Raw genomic sequence first — 19,604 nt, 5'->3', positions numbered from 1 at the left:
CCTTTATGAGCCGCTCATGTCTATTCTCGGGAACTAGCGGCGATGCCCTCTTGCGGGCCGTTCTCGATATTTCAGGTGACCAAATGGAGGTTTTGTTTTGAGGCCAGCATATGCATGCTGCCCGCTAGTGGCAAGTTTAGGGGGGAAAATAGCACATGGTCAAGTTTAGTTTACACGTTTATTTTGTTTAATTTCCTGTCCCAGTTCTTGACATTGTGTGGTCATGTATGTATGTATCCCTGTACACAGCACACATCCTGCTATAAGCATCAATATTTTTCACAATTTTGCCCATTTCAGAATCCTTTTATGAGTATAATCTGTACGATTATTTATATTGCGGTTTTTAAGTAAACCTGATTAAATTTTCATAACATTGTATAACATTTTCATTCTTTGACCAGTGCACCTGAAACGCCACTTCATGTTCCGGAACCACCTGTGTCTGGTGTTTGAGCTCTTGTCATATAATCTTTATGACCTGCTGCGAAACACCAACTTCCGTGGAGTGTCACTCAACCTGACGCGCAAGTTCGCACAGCAGATGTGCACAGCGCTACTCTTCCTGGCCACACCTGAACTGAGCATCATTCACTGTGACCTGAAGCCAGAGAACATCCTCCTGTGCAACCCCAAACGCAGTGCCATCAAGATTGTCGACTTTGGCTCTTCGTGTCAGCTTGGACAAAGGGTACGCAGCTCTACTTGGATATAAAAAAATATATAAAATGTGCAGTTTATTGGCAGAAGACAGAGGAAACATGACAAAATGTGCAGTGGACACCTATGGGATATCTGCCCATGAATGGTGATGATGAAAATATGCAGTTATATAAATAATTTCTTTAAGCCATTTAGTTTTATATCTATAAAGATAACCAAGTAATTTTGTATTATGCTGCTTTATTTAGTTTTATTTTAACAATTTCAGTAAACTGAGCCTATTAAAATAAAAAAATTTGATCAAAATCATATTTCCTACTACACTACCTTACACTTTATTAATATACAATCCACTTGTAGCGGAATTCGTGTAACAATACATAGCATTTCTCGTTGTGTTAACATAACTAAAATATGAATATTCTTGGTTCTTTTGGTAAAGTCACGTAGAAGGGAAACAATAAAATAATAAAAATATAAAACAATAAAATTATCACGCCGTTTCGACTGCAACACAAGCAATCATCAGGTGTGAAAACCACAACAAGAAAATTTGAAAAAAGTGGCGGTTATTTTTAACGTTAGCACCACGGAGAGAGATTTGACAGTTTGTTCAGATGGACGAGTCCATCTATGTTCGGAAACGAGGGGGGGAGACGAAAAATAGTGGATGCGGTCTGAAAGCCACCTTAAGCGTGATCAATCAATTAAGACCCGAAATAGTTTATCAAATCCTTCCAATGATTGCTAAACCAGAATCCATCTTCTCGGTTGAAATTGTCTCTGTGTTTGTATATGTGGATAGCCTCATGAAAGAATCTCTCATACAGGAAAGCTACCCATACGGATGCTTACCTGAAACCGCATTCCCACCACCATCCATCCCAGAAGAATTCCCTCATCAAGACTCTGCACCATAGAGCCCAATGCATATCCGACCAGGAACATATAGCCAGTGAACTCAAGTACGTACACCAAGCTCTTAAGGCTAATGGTTATTCCGACTACACAATCCGCAAAGCTATCACTCCAACCATGAAGAAGGATCCTCTTGAGGAGCCTTTCAAAACCATCACTTTACCCTACATTGCGGGGATCACAAAAAATATCTCCAAAATCTTGAATAAACACAAGATCCAGGTCCGATTCAACACATTACATAAAATCTGTGATCTTGTTCCATCTGTAAAATATGTGATTCCGAACATACAGTACCCTGGCGTCTACAAACTAAGTTGCCTCTGTGATAGTAGTTGCATTGGAGAAACCAAACGACATGTCTCGGACCGCATTCGTGAACACAAAGCAGACCTGAAACACGGTAGGACCAACACCTCGGCCGTGGCAGATCACTGTTATAATTCAAAAGGTTCACATGACATTAACCTCTCTAAGACAGAGGTTCTTTGCAAGCCATCTGGCTACCAGGAGAGATTCTTTCATGAGGCTATCCACATATACAAACACAGAGACAATTTCAACCAAGAATATGGATTCTGGCTTAGCAATCATTGGAAGGATTTGATAAACCATTTCGGGTCTTAATTGATTTCACGCTTAAGGTGGCTTTCAGACCGCATCCATTATTTTTCGTCTCCCCCCTCGTTTCCGAACATAGATGGACTCGTCCATCTGAACCAACTGCCAAATCTCTCTCCGTGGTGCTAACGTTAAAAATAACCGCCACTTTTTTCAAATTTTCTTGTTGTGGTTTTCACACCTGATGATTGATTGCTTGTGTTGCAGTCGAAACGTCGTGAGAATTTTATTGTTTTATATTTTTATTATTTTATTGTTTCCCTTCTATGTGACTTTACCGAAAGAACCAAGAATATGAATCTCTGCAGTCACGAAAGCTTCAAATCAAAATTTACAATATGAATCTTAAATAAAATTATTTTCCAACGTTCGCCAGCATAGCTGAGTTCATGGTTCAGATTCACACAACCATGCGATGAAAGTGATAGTTACTACACTTGAGGAAGAGTTATATTTTCACATTTACTTTTCCCACTTGTATTCCAACTCCATGATTGGTCATGCCACTAAACAAAAGTGTCCTTTCATAACTATAGAATAAACATTGACCACTTGTCTTCTTCAAGCAGTGGTAGTGGAAACGACGGTGAAGCTATGGTTATCGTCATGTGTTCATCATCTTAGCCACCATCGTGCATTTTATCTGTGCGTACTCACAGATTATATGATGAATTTCACGGCTGTATCCTCCCTCATCTGCAGAATGTCAAGAAATAAAAGTTCCCATCTGTGTATGATTGTCGGTTTGACCTCACCCCTGAGTCGGCAACCTGCGGAAGCCAAAGAGCCGCTTGCGGCTCTTTGGCTTCCCCCTTGTGGCTCTTTGGCTGCACCTGTTCGGGCAGCGTTTTTACATTAATCTTTAAACATAATTTAACGTAAAAATGAGTTATTAAATATATCAGGAAATAGGTAATCATGGAACGTCTTGGTGACAACAATGTACAGTCATACTGTGTTCAAGAATAACTAAGGGGGGAATAAACGAAATAGACAGTTTATTACATTACCTATTTCGTTTATTTAAATGAGAATGTGTTTTATCATCTGCTGCATACCTGCTGCTGTGTTTGTGTACAAGTGGCTCTGTGTGATGCGGCACGTAAACTATTTTGGTCAAAGACAAAAAAAATCTTTGAGAGCTTGCTGACCCCTGGCACTTAATCCCATGGATATTTGGAGTTGTAAAGAAACCACATATGAGAGGAGTTTTGCTGTGATTTTTTCTCCATTATTTCTGTGAGAAATCAGACAACTTAATTATTGTGTTTTTAAGAGCGTTCAGCATTTAAAAGGGGGTTCGTCGTGTGTTTTCAGATTTACCAGTATATTCAGAGTCGGTTTTACCGCTCTCCTGAAGTTCTGCTGGGAATCCCCTATGACCTCGCCATTGACATGTGGTCACTGGGCTGCATTCTGGTGGAGATGCACACGGGGGAGCCACTCTTCAGTGGCTCCAATGAGGTAATGTCAGCAACATCCACATCGCTTAATTGCTTTGCTCTATGATGTTTGGAATCTACAAAACAAGTACAAAATGACACGTTAGCATTGTTGATCAATTATGTGATATAAATTTAAGAAATACTCTTTGCACAACAGCATCAGCAGTCATCGATATTTAGTGTATAATTCAGTGTGAAATTTAAATTGTTTGGCATTGTTTATGTTTTTAGTAAAGGGTGGCCTTTTGTGCTTATTTACACAGTATTTGATATCTCATGCAGCTAAAATCCATGTGCAGAATTACATTTCACTACCACCACAGGTTCCTTGAAGGTTTTACTAAATATTTTTCACTGTGGGTAGTAAAAGCTATTTAAAGGATGCTTTAACATCGCCGGCATCATATTTTAAGTGTAATGATCACATCCTCAATGACGATTATATCGCCCTTGGATTATCACAGCTATGCTCCAGCATCATGCTGTGTACAGCAAAAAAAAAAACAAGAAAAGAGCTACACTCAATTGAGAGTTTTAAAATCAGATATCTTTGGTTATTCAGGATGGCAAAAAAATCCCTTAGTGTTATCTCCACTCAAAATGTTTATTTTATTTTGCGGAATGTAGTTGTGAAGGTTGGATGACTTCAAGATCAAGTTCATTTATTGCTTTGGATAATATAAAGTGACTTCAACACGAAAGCATGTGCCCTGAATATCATGTTGTTGCTTTTATAGGTTGACCAGATGAATAAGATTGTGGAGGTTCTGGGCCTGCCACCTACACACATGTTGGAACAGGCACCCAAAGCCCGGAAGTATTTTGAAAGGCTCTCGGATGGGTCCTGGACTGTCAAGAAAACTAAAGACAGCAAAAGGGTCAGATAATTATTGCCATGTCTGGTTGCTGATTATTCTCTTTTGTACAATGGATGAAACACATCTTCCTATACCATTGTGTAATTTCATATGGAGTATTATGATTTATAGTTGGATTCTTTTGGTTCAAGTCATAGAGGTAAATTAGTGCTATAACCCTCCACTGCCTGACAAGTCAAACAAATTGAAGTTATGTGGCAAAATGTCCCAATTGATATTTGTTTTTTTCCCAAAAACCACTTACATTGAAAAGAAAGCAATTTTTTTACAATTCTGAACAATGTTTTGACTGGAAATTTCAACATGCAGCTTAGAGTGTCAGTAAGAGCTCGGATCTCGTACCTAAGCAGGTGCCCTGAAGACATTTTGACAGGCATGATGGTGACCGGATTGTTGCATTACAATTGGTTACTGATGGATTGGTTGTAAAGCTTAAAATCGTGTAACAAGGTACATTTATAAAATTTGTGAAAACAGGTTATCCTTAATTATACGCAGTGTAGTGTGTTAATATATATATCCTATCTATAAAAGTAAATTTTTGTCTGTCTGTGTGTTTGTCTGTGTCTGTCTGCACGGGTACCTCAAAAATGTACCCAGATACCACGCAATAAGCCCCGGGACGAAAAAGCGCTATGAATTTTTGCCATCCGTCAAGTTTAAAGTAGTTTATTTAACAATGTATTCCTTTTATACGCTGAGGTCGGCGCCAAAGCACGCATCTGCGTATGCGTGAGAACACTGACTCGGTGGGGACGGGGAAAAATTATCATTCGTGTTAAAAATGCAAAAAACAAGGCTGAGGTAAATTCTTCAAAGTGTGATGTCGTCTTCTCCCCCCCCCACCCCAATGTGTGCAGTTACTACTATAGGTCTCTAGATACTACTATAGTCCATAGCTACTACTGTAGAGCGAGTGAGGGGATGGTGGGGGGGCTAACAGCCCAGCTCCAGCCGGCCAAGGTGCCACCTCGGCCGGCTGGGCAATCTAGCTGAGGTCGGCGACACTCCGCGGGACTAGGCCTCACCACGGCACTATGTGAAGCTAGTAGATGCTGCTATCGAGTCCACACATACTACGAGTAGTGACGAAGGTGACCAACAGCTACACTGCGAGGGGGGGGTCCACTCCCAGCAACAGTCCTGGGGGCCCCCTCTTAGCCTCCTGGCGTCGCCTCGCCTCTCCCTAGCCATGCCCCCTTCTAGAACCTACTAGTGGGTTCTCGGCTTCCAGATGGACCCCTGTCCTGGGCTTCCCTTTTGACCTCCTCCTGCTGACATGTGTACTGCACCCTGCTGTCATCCCTTCCCGTCATCAGCCCGTGTAATTACACTTCACTACTATAGTTAGTAGATACTGCTATAGAGCCGATATATACTATTATACAGTCGGTAGATGCCGCTGCAGAGTCGGTCGATGCCGCTGCAGTGTCAGGATATACTGCTTCAGAGTCAGGTCAGGAGATACTATTCTAGCGGCATTGTAGAGCGCTGTGTGCGATCGCCACTACTTTTAGCCTGTTGTAATGGCTCCATGTCAACAGGGGGCGGAAGAGAGGCTGTGCCCGATACTTTAGATGAAGTCGGGCCGTTGGGCCGAGGTAACCCCCAGGGAGCATCGTGACCGGAGGTGCAGACCCCAGACCCCCAAGAGGGGGCTGGGGGATGACATCACACTCCAGATCTCTCTGGAAGGTTCCAGAAGGGAGGAGTGGCTAGGGGCGGAGTGAGCCGGGACTGGGTATGAAAGCCGGACCCCTGAACGGGACTGGCAGTTGTCTTCCACTTGAAGATTGAAGACCACCCTGAAGACCTAGGAGCCGGAGCCGGACCCGAGGTCCTTGGCTGGGTCGGTTCAGAGTAGCCTCCCTTGGTCCCGCTAGCCAGAGGACCCTTATCTAAGACACTATCCCGATGTGTAGGGCACGCTAGCCCGGAGGACGTACCTCCTTAGTGTATCGGGTGGAAGGGGCCGTTACCCCCTCGTGTCAGGGCTATTACTGTTTATTGTGTAATAAACCTATTGCCTCCAGTGAGAAGTCTCCCTCCAGTTTGTACCCACTACACTATTGCAGTCAGTAGATACCACTACGGCCAGTAAATACTGCTGCAGTCAGTAGATGCTACTGTATAGTTAGTAGAATCTACTACTGTCAGTAGATACTACTACGGTCAGTAAATATTGCTGCAGTCAGTAGATACTACTGTAGAGTTAGTAGTTACTACTATAAATCTTGATTTGAAGTTTTCGTGACTGCAGGAATCCATATTCTTTGGTTCTTTCAGTAAAGTCAAGTAGGCGAGCCTACTTCAGCAGTTTTTCCTTGCTGTGGTTGTCCCACCTCATGACGATTGCTTGTGTTGCGATCGAAACGTCGTGATCTATTATTTTTCTACCTATGTGACTTTACCGAAAGAACCAAAGAGTACTACTATAAAGTCGGTAGATACTACCCTAGAGTCGGTAGATACTACTGTAAAGTCAGTAAATACCACTACGGTCAGTAGATGCTACTACAGTCAATAAATACTACTATACAGTCAGTAGATACTACTGTAGAACCAGATACTACTACAGAGTCACTAGATACTACTCTATTGTATGTAGGTCGTGTAGGTATATATGCCTATGGGGGGGGGGGTAAAAATATTTATGGCGGGGGGGGGGAGGTTGACAATTTTCGGAAACCTTTTAGATAAACTATTTACCCCCCACTTTCTATTACTTTTTGATTCTGGACTTCTGCAAGCCTCTTATAATTTTGTTGATGGACAAATGGACAAACAAATGGATCCCGGGCTTTCACAATAGCTGCGTATTTGTGTATGTATATGTTATGTTTTTAAGAGAAGACAAGTTTTGAAATATATTTTTCCCCCGGGCAACGCCAGGTACTTCCCGCTAGATAGACCGAGCACTGGCTACATTTGCTCTGGTTCAATCAATGCATCATTTAATAACAAGAATGTAACAACAATATCTTCAATCAACCTTCATCACTAAATCCTCAAAAGTGCTAATCCCCACTGTGCTAATTTACCGTATTTTCACACATATAACCCGTGGGGTATACCACTTTTTACAAACAAAACAAGAACCTGCGGGGTATATGATGGTGCGGGTGATCCCAAAAATATTTTACAAGTGTGACATGCAATAACTCGTAAAAAAATTTCATGGTAGGACTATCCACTTTGCAACACTTACCTTTGACTAAAGCACTGCTGAATAAACCACTCACACTAAAATTGCACATGTTATCACGTTTTTAATGAATTGTTTGTACAATTAAATGAAGTGTGCGCACTCTTTACCGGGGACAGGAGAGCTGGGGGGAGAGAGAGGTGGGGGTTGGGGGCAAGGCAACCGAGTTACCGTAGTGCTGCTATTATCTGCGCAGTGCGCAATCTACCAGTGCTAAAACTGTACTTATCTACCAGTCATGTGTTACTTATTGGATATTTACTTTTGTTACTTATTTACTGTTTTAAGTTCACTCTTTTCTGGTTAGTTTGTTTTCTTTGTGCCCTTTATGATTTTAATGTTAACAATTGATAGTGGAATGTATTACAAATGTAAACTTCGTATTAATATGATGTAATTAAGCTGCGGCAACGACGTTAAATATATGAATGCATGCAGGGTATATGGAGGTCCGGGCTATCTGAAATTTGTTTTACACAAAACGCTATTTTTGCGGGGTATATGCGCCTGCGGGTTATATGCGTATGCGGGTTATATGCGGGAAAATACGCTAAGTAATCTTATAAATTAGTGCTTAACTAGAACCTTAACATACAGTAGCATCTACCGACTCTGCAGTAGTATCTACAACTCTACAGCAGTATCTACCGACTTTATAGTCATCTATCGACTCTACAGTCATATGTACAGACCCTATAGTCGAAACTACTGACTCTATAGTAGTATCTAGTGACTCTACAGTCGTATCTACTGACTGTCGTCATATCTACTGACTAATAGTATCTATCGATTCTATAGCACTCTGCTAACTCTACAGTAGTATATACTGACTATAGTAGTATCTACTTTCTCCATAGTAGCATGTACCGACTCGATAGCAGCTTCTACTAACTCCACAGCAGTATATACTGACTAGTAGTATCTACTAACTCTAAAGTAGTATATCAACTAAATAGTAATGACTACAGTAGTATCTACCTACTCTACAGTAGTATCTACTGACTGTAGTAGTATCTACCGACTCTATAATATCTATCGACTATATAGCAGTATCTACTAACTTCACAGAGCGCCGTGGTGAGACCTAGTCCCGTGGAGTGCAGACATTGGGGTGGGGGGTGGAGAAGAGGACATGACACTGAAGAATTTACCTCGGCGTTTTGCCATTTTGAACGCAAATTATAATTTCTCCCCCCCCCCCGTCTCCACCGATCGAGTGTGCATTGCTAAGGGCAACCACCACGAGTCGGCGTTCTCGCGGTGCGCAGATGCGTGCTTTGGCGCCACCCTCGGTGTACAACAAGAATACATTGTTCATTTAACTACTTTAAACTTGACAGATGGGAAAAACGAATATAACTTTTTCGTCCCGGGGCATATTGTGTGGTATCTGTGTACTTTTTTTTAATATGTAAACCCCACAGTTTGTCAGTTAAAAGCGTCACAAGGTACCCGCGCAGACAGACACACACACAGACAGACAAAACATTACTTTTATAGGTAAGAAGAGATTAACTTTACAATACCAAATATAAATTTAGAACCAACACCATTAATTTTATATAATTAAGGAAGGCTAGCCTATTTTCACCCAGGATTGAATAGATTTACCTTGTTACATTATTTAAACCCTGCAAATTCCAACCAATAAAATCGGCATTCACCTCCAATAATTAATTAGATTAAGTTCACCGGCATGTCTGTTCTCATGACGTCTCCTTGAGTAGCTGGGCGTGGTCCTCATGCGACACTTAAGCTCTTGCCAACACCTGATGGTGCTGGTCGGAATCTCGCAGCCAAAGTTTTCCGTCGTTTTCAACATTTTACTTGCCTTTCAATGTAAACGATTTGCTCGCAAACCAAATAGACTCGTGCACTGGGTGGCAGGTGGTGAAGGGTTATCGCGGTAATTGACGTTATACCTATGCGAAGCCAATTATGAAACAAATCGTAGATTTTTAAATATTGGCACTCAAAGGGGATTTTAATCATTCGTTTCCATAAGTATTGTGGCATCGCTAGTAAGTGACAAATATGCACCCTAATAATGATCAGTTGGGAGTACAAGATAGCACTGTAAACAATACGCACAAAATGCTGCAAGGTTCCTGATATAAGGATGATATGAACCTGAAGCATGCCTTGAGTTATTGTGGTATATTGTTGTTTGGTACACATGAAGTTTAAATTCATTTTTATTCAATGGACTTGTTTTAGATCCCAATATCCAAAGTTTCCATGGAATACAATGCATTTTCTCATTGCTTAGATTAGTCTTAATGCTCAGCCTCTGGAAGTCTCAATGGCTTGGTAGATCAGGAAGCATTGATTGCATTGTAATAGTCAGTCACAAATTAAATAAAGCAGATCAAGTGCTGACCTTTGAAAATATAATAGGACATACGTCTGGAAATGTTACATAGTTACAACAGGACACCACAATACTCATTGTGAGTTTTGGGTCAAACTGCACCTCGTTTTTTTACTTCCAAGCTGCAGTAAAATTTATCCATACAGGTTTATTCCATCTTCATTAAACTCTTTAACAAGCGATAATATTTTTAAGTCAATTAAACACAAGTCGTGTAGTTAAAGTGGGATTATATAGAAATATCTGAGTATCGTTAACGTTTATGTGGAAGCCTAAATCATGCTGGAAGTTGATGATGCTGAGTGGGAAGACATTCACATTAAACAATAGTGATCCTAGGATGAAGGCCTAAGGTAATATATAATTGTACATTGCTTTGGGGAGAATTTTTTACATATCGTAAGGGGAAAAATGTATGTTTCCAAAAAGGTATTCCAACTCCGTCTCGCACACCTGGCAAGCCTTCATGAAAGGCATTTAGAAGTGCGCACTGTGAGAGATATGGGATTGTGTTTATATTTGCCAGTTAAAATTTCACTGTACACAGGGATTGTACGCTTGTCTAAACTGCGTACGTTGTAATCTCGGGTTATAGTGTGACTCGTTTGTGGGTATCCTGCTCTTTGTGTGTCCACAGGAGTACAAGACAGCTGGTTCTCGCAAATTACACGATATCATTGGGGTGGAGAGTGGTGGTCCTGGAGGCCGGAGGATGGGAGAGGCTGGGCACACAGTGGCTGATTACCTGAAGTTTAAAGATCTGATCCTGCGCATGTTGGACTATGATCCCAAAACACGAATAACTCCTTTTTATGCCCTGCAACACAACTTCTTTAAAAAAACCACTGATGAAGGAACAAACACAAGTAACAGTGTGTCCACAAGCCCTGCCATTGATCAGAGCCAGGGCACTGGGACTGGAACTTCAAACTCTTCATCGAGTTCTGGTAAGTCTTCGTGTAACACAAGTAAATAATTATCCATAATAAAGGGTTTTTTTTTGTTAGATTGCGTAAATATAATTTTGTTTTTAAACCCGTTGCCACCCGACAGCCAATTAGAAAGGTTTGTCACATAAACAAAACATGCCAATTAGTTACTACTTCAGCACACCGGTGTTGGAGAATAAACCACAACAATTACAATTTGAGTACGATGTTTTGCAAGTGATTTACAACCAACTTCATTAGGCGATACCAAGAATTGTTATGTTTACTTGACAAACCTTCCTAATTGGCTGTGTCGGGTGGCAACGGGTTTAACGACACATTTATATTTACACGATCTAACCCAAAAAACCTTTCTTTGAATCAAATTGGTCGTGAAAACCTACGTCTTAAAATAATACCTTTCCCAGATCAAATGTTATTTGTGGTCATACTGCTCCGCTTACTCTCTGTTGTGAAAAATTACCTCTTAGTAGGAGTCTTATATTAATTTCAAGAAGGCAAGGTGGTGCATCAGCTGCAGCACAAGACAACATCTCGTACATTGTGAAAAAGTTGCACTCCACTTTTGGAGAGCACATTTGAGACTGCACAGCTTTTATGATTACAAATCATGATTGTCATCCTAAATAGCTCAACTTTTCCAATGTGAAATCAGTCCTAACCCTGATTATTTTTGCTGTAATGCAATACACTGCAGCCATTTGGTGCTGTGGCAGCAACTGGTGCATCTTCTGGTTCGGAGGTCCAAACGTTTCACTCTTGGGCTCAGAGTGACCAACACATTTAGAGTTTCAGACCACAGACATAGCAATTACATAATCATTTTCACTGCGTCTTTGGTGTACTTGTATTTGGACGAGATATTGCTGAACAACTGTACAGCAATAACAACATAAATGTTGTGTCGGACTTTTTGACATGAGGGAAAAGAGATGTACAAGAAAGACAGATGTAAGCGGTGTGGGAGAATGTGAGAGGCTCTGGGGAGAGGGTGTATTGACACTGTGTGTGCAAGGAATCGGTATCAGAATATTTAAACTGTAGGAATCCGATGGGCACACATGTCCAGTAGTTTCACAGAAGTTCGGTCGAAAGAAGGAAGGGGTGACGGTACAGTCGGTGTAACGTAAATGTGAACAATTCCCACACCTGCAAATTAATTTATTGAGAATAGGTTTTCCCCTTTTTTCTGGCAACAAAACAGGTGTTAAGATGTTAAAACACCAAACTGAAACCTTTTTACAAGGAATCATGTCTGCATTAACCACATACTTGTGGCCTAACACTGTTTGAGACCGGGCTCGAAAGAAAGCTGTCCGTGGTGTGGACCAATCAGTTTCAAAGACAATGCATATATTATCAGTGTTTTTTTGTTTGCATTCTGACCACAAGTATTGTGGTTAATGCAGACATGATTACTTGTAAAAAGGTTTCAGTTTGGTGTTTTAACATCTTAACACCTGTTTTGTTGCTAGAAAACTGGAAAACCTATTCTCATATTTTGGTAGTGGCAAAGGAGGTCCCATGATATAAATTTACTTAGTGTTGTGCAGTTAAAAGTCATGCAGAGATTCTCTGGCTTGAATGAATAAAACTGTTACTTCTTATCCAGGTGGGTCAAGTGGCTCCTCTCACAGTGACCGGGCTCGATCAGACCCAGCGCAGCACCGACACAACGGAAGCAGGCATTACAACAACGTGGCCCCCACGACGGAATATGACGCCCACAACTCCCAGGTACTTGTGTCGTGTCGTCTGTGCGTGCGGGTGGCGTGTGACGCACACACAGTCAGCCAGAGGTGAGGTGGTCGTAGGAGGCACTGCTCTGCCCTCTTTATTCATTGTTGTTGCCGCCCTCACGCCACCACTCGGGGGGCCCCCTCTCTCACACACGACCCGCTGCCGCACGCCCCGTCCCAGACACGACCCTTTCCACGTTGCACCGACGGCGTCGACCGGGACAGCCAACTACTGTCCGGCCGCGCAATGATCGGGCGAAGACGACAGCGACGAGGACGACGACAGCGACGATGAGACGGGTCCAATCCCAGAACCGGCAGCCCAGAGCTCTCGCTCTCCGCTGCTTATATTCCCTCTCGGCGTGGCTTGGCTCCACCCTAGCCGCGCCTCCCTTCTCGAACTGTCGAGGGTTCCAGGGGCTTCCACACGAGGTCTCTAATGACACTTGCTCCAGTTCCTCCACCCTGCCGGCACACCTGCGTATATGCTCAGCAGCGTGTGCGCTAAATGCCCACCTGCAGTTGCTGCTGCTGTCCAACAGTCGGCGCTACGTCACTACACTTGTATCAATCCTCCATGTGCCATAAAACAATACAACCGAGGGTCGGTGGTGGCTAAAGAAGAACGTTTTTAATCATTTCATATCTGCTGTGACATGGATCAGCCGCATGAACATTGGCACCGAAAATGGAACAAAATATTAAAAATGCACAAAGAAGCATGGAGAGGTGCATGCTTCGAATTGCACCGAGAGGCAGAAAGTGGAACACATGGATCACAGAAGTTAGAGACAACATATTGACTTCGGAAAAATTGGTGGGCTTGGATGAGACCAACAAAGATACATCCTAAGGAGGAAATACACCCAAGAGGATGTCTTGTCAGAGCTGGAGTGATGAAAGTAGCTTATGTACAGGAACTACATTGTTGCATTGCAAGATCGTGAGATGGCGATGGTGTGTGGGGGAGGTCTTCATCCAGCAATGAATAGATCATGGCTGATTTAATGTTGAACCATGAATTGTATAATAATAATATACCTGACAAATTACTTCCTTACTCTTTGGTTCTTTCGGTAAAGTCACGTAGGTGAAAAAAATAGAAATAAATAAATCACGACGTTTCGATTGCAACACAAGCAATCATCATCAGGTGTGACAACCACAGCAAGGACATTTTTTACTGAAGTGTGAGAAGAGACCAGGGTTAGGGCAGTTAAATAAGTCCGAGAGGGGGAGGGTAGGGGGGGGTGAATGATGCGAGGAGTGCGTACACTGCAATTACAGCAGAGACGCTGAGAGTCAAAAGGCAACATGATTGCTGCCAAGATAGATGATGACATCCAAAGCAAAATAGCCACACTGCTAAACGCTGAGGATGCAATTAACTCTGTAAAATAGACTAATACCCGGTAAATAAGATGGAACAACTATGAAAAGTTAAATTTTACTTGGTTAATAACATCTTTCCAATGATTGCTCAATTTATATCCGTCCTCTCGGTTGAAGTTATGTCTGTTTATATATCTGGATGGCTTCATGAACAAATCGTTGATGGTAGCCAGACGGCTTGCAGAGCACCTTGGTCTTAGAGAAAACAATATCATGGGAGCCCACAGCGTTATAGCAATGATCAACAACGGCTGAGGAATTGGTTCTGCCGTCTTTCAGATCTGACTTATGCTCGCGGATCCGGTCAGAGACATGACGTTTCGTTTCCCCAATGTAACGATCACCACAGATGCAACTTAGTTTGTAGACTCCAGGGTATTGCAAGTCAGGAATGACATCCTTCACAGATGGGATTAGATCACGGATTTGTGTACTGTACTGAATCGGACCTGCATCTTGTGTTTGTTTAAGATTTTAGCAATCTTTTTGGTAACGCCTGCTATGTATGGTAACGTGATGGTTTTAATCGGCGTCTCAGGGAGTTGTTTCTCCATGTTTGGAGAGAGCGCATTGCGGATAATACGGTCCGAGTATCCATTCATCTTGAGGACCTGCGTACATGTTCCAGCTCACTGGCCAGGTGGTGTTGGTCAGAAATGCAGAGGGCCCTATGGTGCAGGGTTTTCATGACCTCGTCAGCTTTGATGTGGTTTCTCTGTTCACTAAGGTTCCTATCTGAAACCTGAATCCCACCACCACCCGGCACAGAATAATTCCCTCATCAAAACCCTGCACCATAGGGCCCACTGCATTTCTGACCAACACCACCTGGCCAGTGAGCTGGAACACGCACTCCGGGTCCTCAAGATGAATGGATACTCGGACCGTATTATCCGCAATGCTGTCTCTCCAAACATGGAGAAACAACCCCCTGAGACGCCAATTAAAACCATCACGTTACCATACATAGCAGGCGTTACCAAAAAGATTGCTAAAATCTTAAACAAACACAAGATCCAGGTCCGATTCAGTACAGTACACAAAATCCGTGATCTAATCCCATCTGTGAAGGATGTCATTCCTGACTTGCAATACCCTAGAGTCTACAAACTAAGTTGCATCTGTGGTGATTGTTACATTGGGGAAACGAAACGTCATGTCTCTGACCGGATCCGCGAGCATAAGTCAGATCTAAAATACGGCAGAACTAATTCCTCAGCCGTTGCTGATCATTGCTATAACGCTGTGGGCTCCCTTAATATTGTTTTCTCTGAGACCAAGGTGCACTGCAAGCCGTCTGGCTACTATCAAAGATTTGTTCATGAAGCCATCCAGATATATAAACAGACATAACTTCAACCGAGAGGACGGATATAAATTTTGCAATCATTGGAAAGATGATATTAACCAAGGAAAATGTAACTGTTAATAGTTGTTCCATCTTATTTACCGGGTATTAGTCTATTTTACAGAGTTAATTGCATCCTCAGCGTTTAGTAGTGCGGCTATTTTGCTTTGGATGTCATCCATCTTGGCAGCAATCATGTTGCCTTTTTACTCTCAGCGTCTCTGCTGTACTTGCAGTATACGCACTCCTCGCATCATTCACCCCCCCCTACCCTCCCCCTCTCGGACTTATTTAACTGCCCTAATTCTGGTCTCTCTCCCACTTGAGTAAAACATTTCCTTGCTATGGTTGTCACACCTGATGATGATTGCTTGTGTTGCAATCGAAACGTCGTGATTTATTGATTTTTTTTCACCTACGTGACTTTACCGAAAGAACTAAAGAGTGGATCCTTGCAGTCGCGAAAACTTCAAATATAGAATGAAATTACTTCCTGTAAACTGTCTTCATAGTGACTTTGGTCCTGAAAAACTGAATTGAGAGGTTTTTAACATGTCGGCTTTCGCGACCAATATCCATAATAGAGGTTTCTTTGGGTTAAATCGCGTAAATATATAAATGTGTCGTTAAATCCCGCCACCACCCGACACAGCCAATTAGAAAGGGTTGTCACGTAAACAGCATGTCAATTCGTCACTAGCACAGCACACCGGTGTGTTGAGGAGCCAAACTACAACATTTACAATCTGGCTGTCGCCTGATGAAGCTAGTTGTAATTACTGGCGAAACGTCGTACTCAGATTGTAAATGTTGTGGCTTGGTTCTCCAACACACCGGTGTGCTGTACTAGTGACGAATTGGCATGTTCTGTTTACGTGACAACTCTTACTAGTTGGCTGTGTCGGGTGTAGGTGGGTTTTAACGACACATATTTACGCAATCTAACCCAAAAAAACCTTTCATGGTTGAGAGGTTTTTTTATTTCGTTTATACAATGTAAGTTATGATGTAACGGTTATGCAGAATCGTTTAACTGAATGTTCCGTATGTTTCTATTTGCAGGCGTATCACCAGTCCCACATGGCGTGGACCACAGGGGATTCATCCACACAGACAATGTTGTCTCCGGAAAGTGGCACAACAAACTACAATCACCTCGTGTCTCAGCAGGCTGCTCATTCTCATGGCCACCACCGTTCCCAGCACCACCACTCCCACGGCCATACGTCACGCCAAACAGGGCATTTTACTCATGCAAACAACTCCGCATTGCATACGAACAATCCACCGGCTCATCTGAACAATCCTCACTCCAATCCACAGCCATCCTACTCGCACAGCCAGTTAGTAATACAGTCCAACACTCAGCCAGGACATTCAAATTTCCAACCTACAGGACAGCCAATCGCTCACCAAGCATCGCAGAGCAATGCCAGGCACCGGGCCTTCAGGCAGCAGGTGTCTGATCCTTCTCCGAATGTTCTGCTCGGACCGGACCCGTTAGACTGCACCCAGGCTGGTTCGCTCGGCCTGCCTCTTACCTCAGGCCTCCGAACACGAACAGTACTCACAGGAGTGGCTGGGGGCTTCCTCACGGGGACTAGCAGCAGCAGTGCAGCCACTGCCTTGGGATACCCCTACCCTGCTGCAGGACCAGGACTCTACACAGGAGAGGGCCGCTCTGCTCACTACACGTCCGATGGACCTCTGGGCTCAAGGCCGGCTCACTACGGGGCAGATGGACCGCTCAGCTCACGGCCAACTCACTATGGAGCAGATGGGCCGTTGGGTTCCCGCTCAGCCCCTGACAGGGAAGACTCTCCCATGATGGGCGTGTGTGTTCAGCAAAGTCCTGTGGCAAGCTCCTGATGACCATTATGAAGAATGCTTTGGAATGGTGTATGGGAATACGAAGAGAGGCTCTGCTGAAATTCCCAAAGTCAGCGTGTGGGAATTAATGCTTATGAAATAAAAAGCATCTTGAGTTTTGGTCTCAGGGACATAATAATGAACTGGTTTGTTGGTATGGACCGAGTTTTAGCACCTTCCTGAAAACACGGCTTCTCTTCCCCATACTCCCAGCCGGAGGCCAGAGGGAACACTGAAGGGGCATGTTGATCGAGGGCACACTTATGCAGCATACGGTGGTCCGAGTGGCATGTTGATCGAGGGCACACTTATGCAGCATACGGTGGTCCGAGTGGCTAAACAAATCAAATGTGCAAAGACCCTTCAGTTCTGCTCTTGCATGTGGTAGAAATCCTTCCTTCATTGTTGGCAGTCGACACTTGTGTGAACATGCGCACACCTGTTTGATTGTATCAGCTTTCCTATTGTAAAGCATTGCTCGTCACTTGAGTTTGCTACTTTACAGAAAAAAAGTATACCTTGACAAAATTGTGGTACCCAGAGCAGAACATCCTTTTTGTGCTGTGATGGACATCATGGACAGTTTTATAGTGAACTAACCAATGCCATGAACAGTATATACAGTACGTTTCTTCATTCTCTTGTAATGTCATTTTACAACTGATACCGAGGAGATGGGGAATCAGTTGCCCCTTTTACTACACTAGAATATACAGTTGAAGCATGCAAGCCTGCCAATTCACAGATTCATATTTCCTACAATCATGTTTTCCTTCATCCTCAATTTATGTATTTTGAAATGACTTTTGGTATCCCGTTCAGCTTAGTTTTTCTAAATCGAATGTGTTTAATAACTTATTAATTTTGTTGACAGCGGTATTTTTAAAGCTATTTTAAAAAGTAAAAAAAAACTTAATGGGGTGAACTGTGGAGCTTCGACGTTCAAACAGATTGTTTCATTGGTAACAAGACAACATCAATATCCAATACCATGTTTCTCCTTAGTATTCCTTCATTTCGACACGCATCTTTCTTCAACCATTGAAGGGACTTTTGCTGTCATTTTTTAGGTGGGAGGGTGGGAGGGGGGGGCAGGTAGAGAACTATTAGAACCACATTGTAAAAAAATGTATTTCTCATGCACACTTGCTTATTTGATTACTTTTTCTGCTTTTACAGTCAAGTACCCTGCAGGCCTGATGCTTCATTTCTCTGTATAGATTTTGTTAATCCGTTACTGGTGGTTGCGTTTCTGTTGAATTTTTGTATGGTGCTTTTTTCATCTGGCGCTTGAAATACACCCCATCCCCAAACTGGCAATTTAAGCATAACATTGCTTAGTTTTGAGTAATGGCTTTGTTTTAAACTTTTTTTTTTATAGAAAAGAAGGTTCAGAGGAGGTTTGCGATGTTTGTTTTATTGGCTTTCTGTATGATTTGGTCCAAAATTACTTTTTAGTTTCCCCCCACAGTAACAAAAGCTTGAACTTTACAAATCATGCACACTACCAGTTTGTTCCCTTTAATTTTATATAGCAGAGTTGGAAGTAGTGACAATTTTATACAGTGCAGTTATACAATTTTAATTGTTTAACAACCAACTACGTTTTACTTTAGTATGCAATTCTTAAAACACCGTATGTTTAGGGAACAAAATAATCCAGTCCACCCTACAACCCTTCCACCAGACATGTAGCTGTCTTGTTTGTGCTCACATTGTTTAGGATTTAGATTTTTAGCGATCACTCGGTGATTTAAGTAGCGGAGGATGACACATTGGCAGCAGCACTCTGTACTTGGTTAAACGCCTCATTAGCTTCAGTAAATACCTTTGGGACAAAAAACCAAAATAAATGTTGCCCATTTTTCATTCTAAGTACATTCAGATGCTCCAATTTCAGCATTGTTCTGGCCTTTGGGTGATACAGTTGGCTGCTTACAAGCAGCTACAACTGATGAAGTTATAGAGCCGTGGATGTTGGAAGGGTTAATTGTGTAAGATGTAGCAGCAGTGCTAAACACTGGAGTGGTGCACTGTAAATATAACTTCACGCATGTGAAAAAAGCTATTTGACTATTTGTTGCTTTAAGTGCTTTTATCTAAATGACTGTAAATGGCAAATTATGGAATAACGGTTTCTGTGCTGGAGACTGCTGTATTATAAAATGCATTAATGTCTATAAGTATTAAATTCATTTCTCCAAA

At 42.4% G+C, this 19,604-nt stretch overlaps 1 protein-coding gene across 4 annotated transcripts in view; it reads left to right on the top strand.

Moving 5' to 3' along the window:
• Positions 1 to 19,604, top strand: part of DYRK1A (dual specificity tyrosine phosphorylation regulated kinase 1A) — a 45,902-nt gene extending 26,298 nt beyond the window's left edge. For all 4 annotated transcript variants that reach the window (XM_032964344.2, XM_032964343.2, XM_032964345.2 and 1 more), the window contains 6 exons: positions 405 to 691; positions 3,520 to 3,666; positions 4,385 to 4,525; positions 10,739 to 11,048; positions 12,664 to 12,788; positions 16,593 to 19,604. In XM_032964344.2, the coding sequence (XP_032820235.1) occupies positions 405 to 691; positions 3,520 to 3,666; positions 4,385 to 4,525; positions 10,739 to 11,048; positions 12,664 to 12,788; positions 16,593 to 17,399 (1,817 nt within the window). In that variant the 3' untranslated portion in view covers positions 17,400 to 19,604. The remainder of the gene's footprint in view (positions 1 to 404; positions 692 to 3,519; positions 3,667 to 4,384; positions 4,526 to 10,738; positions 11,049 to 12,663; positions 12,789 to 16,592) is intronic.

Source organism: Petromyzon marinus, chromosome 32 (assembly GCF_048934315.1).
Source record: "Petromyzon marinus isolate PM22_M1 ecotype Great Lakes invasive population chromosome 32, UKy_Petmar_22M1.pri1.0, whole genome shotgun sequence".
In the NCBI taxonomy this organism is placed as follows: domain Eukaryota; kingdom Metazoa; phylum Chordata; class Hyperoartia; order Petromyzontiformes; family Petromyzontidae; genus Petromyzon; species Petromyzon marinus.
This window is presented reverse-complemented; position numbering and strand designations above follow the sequence as displayed.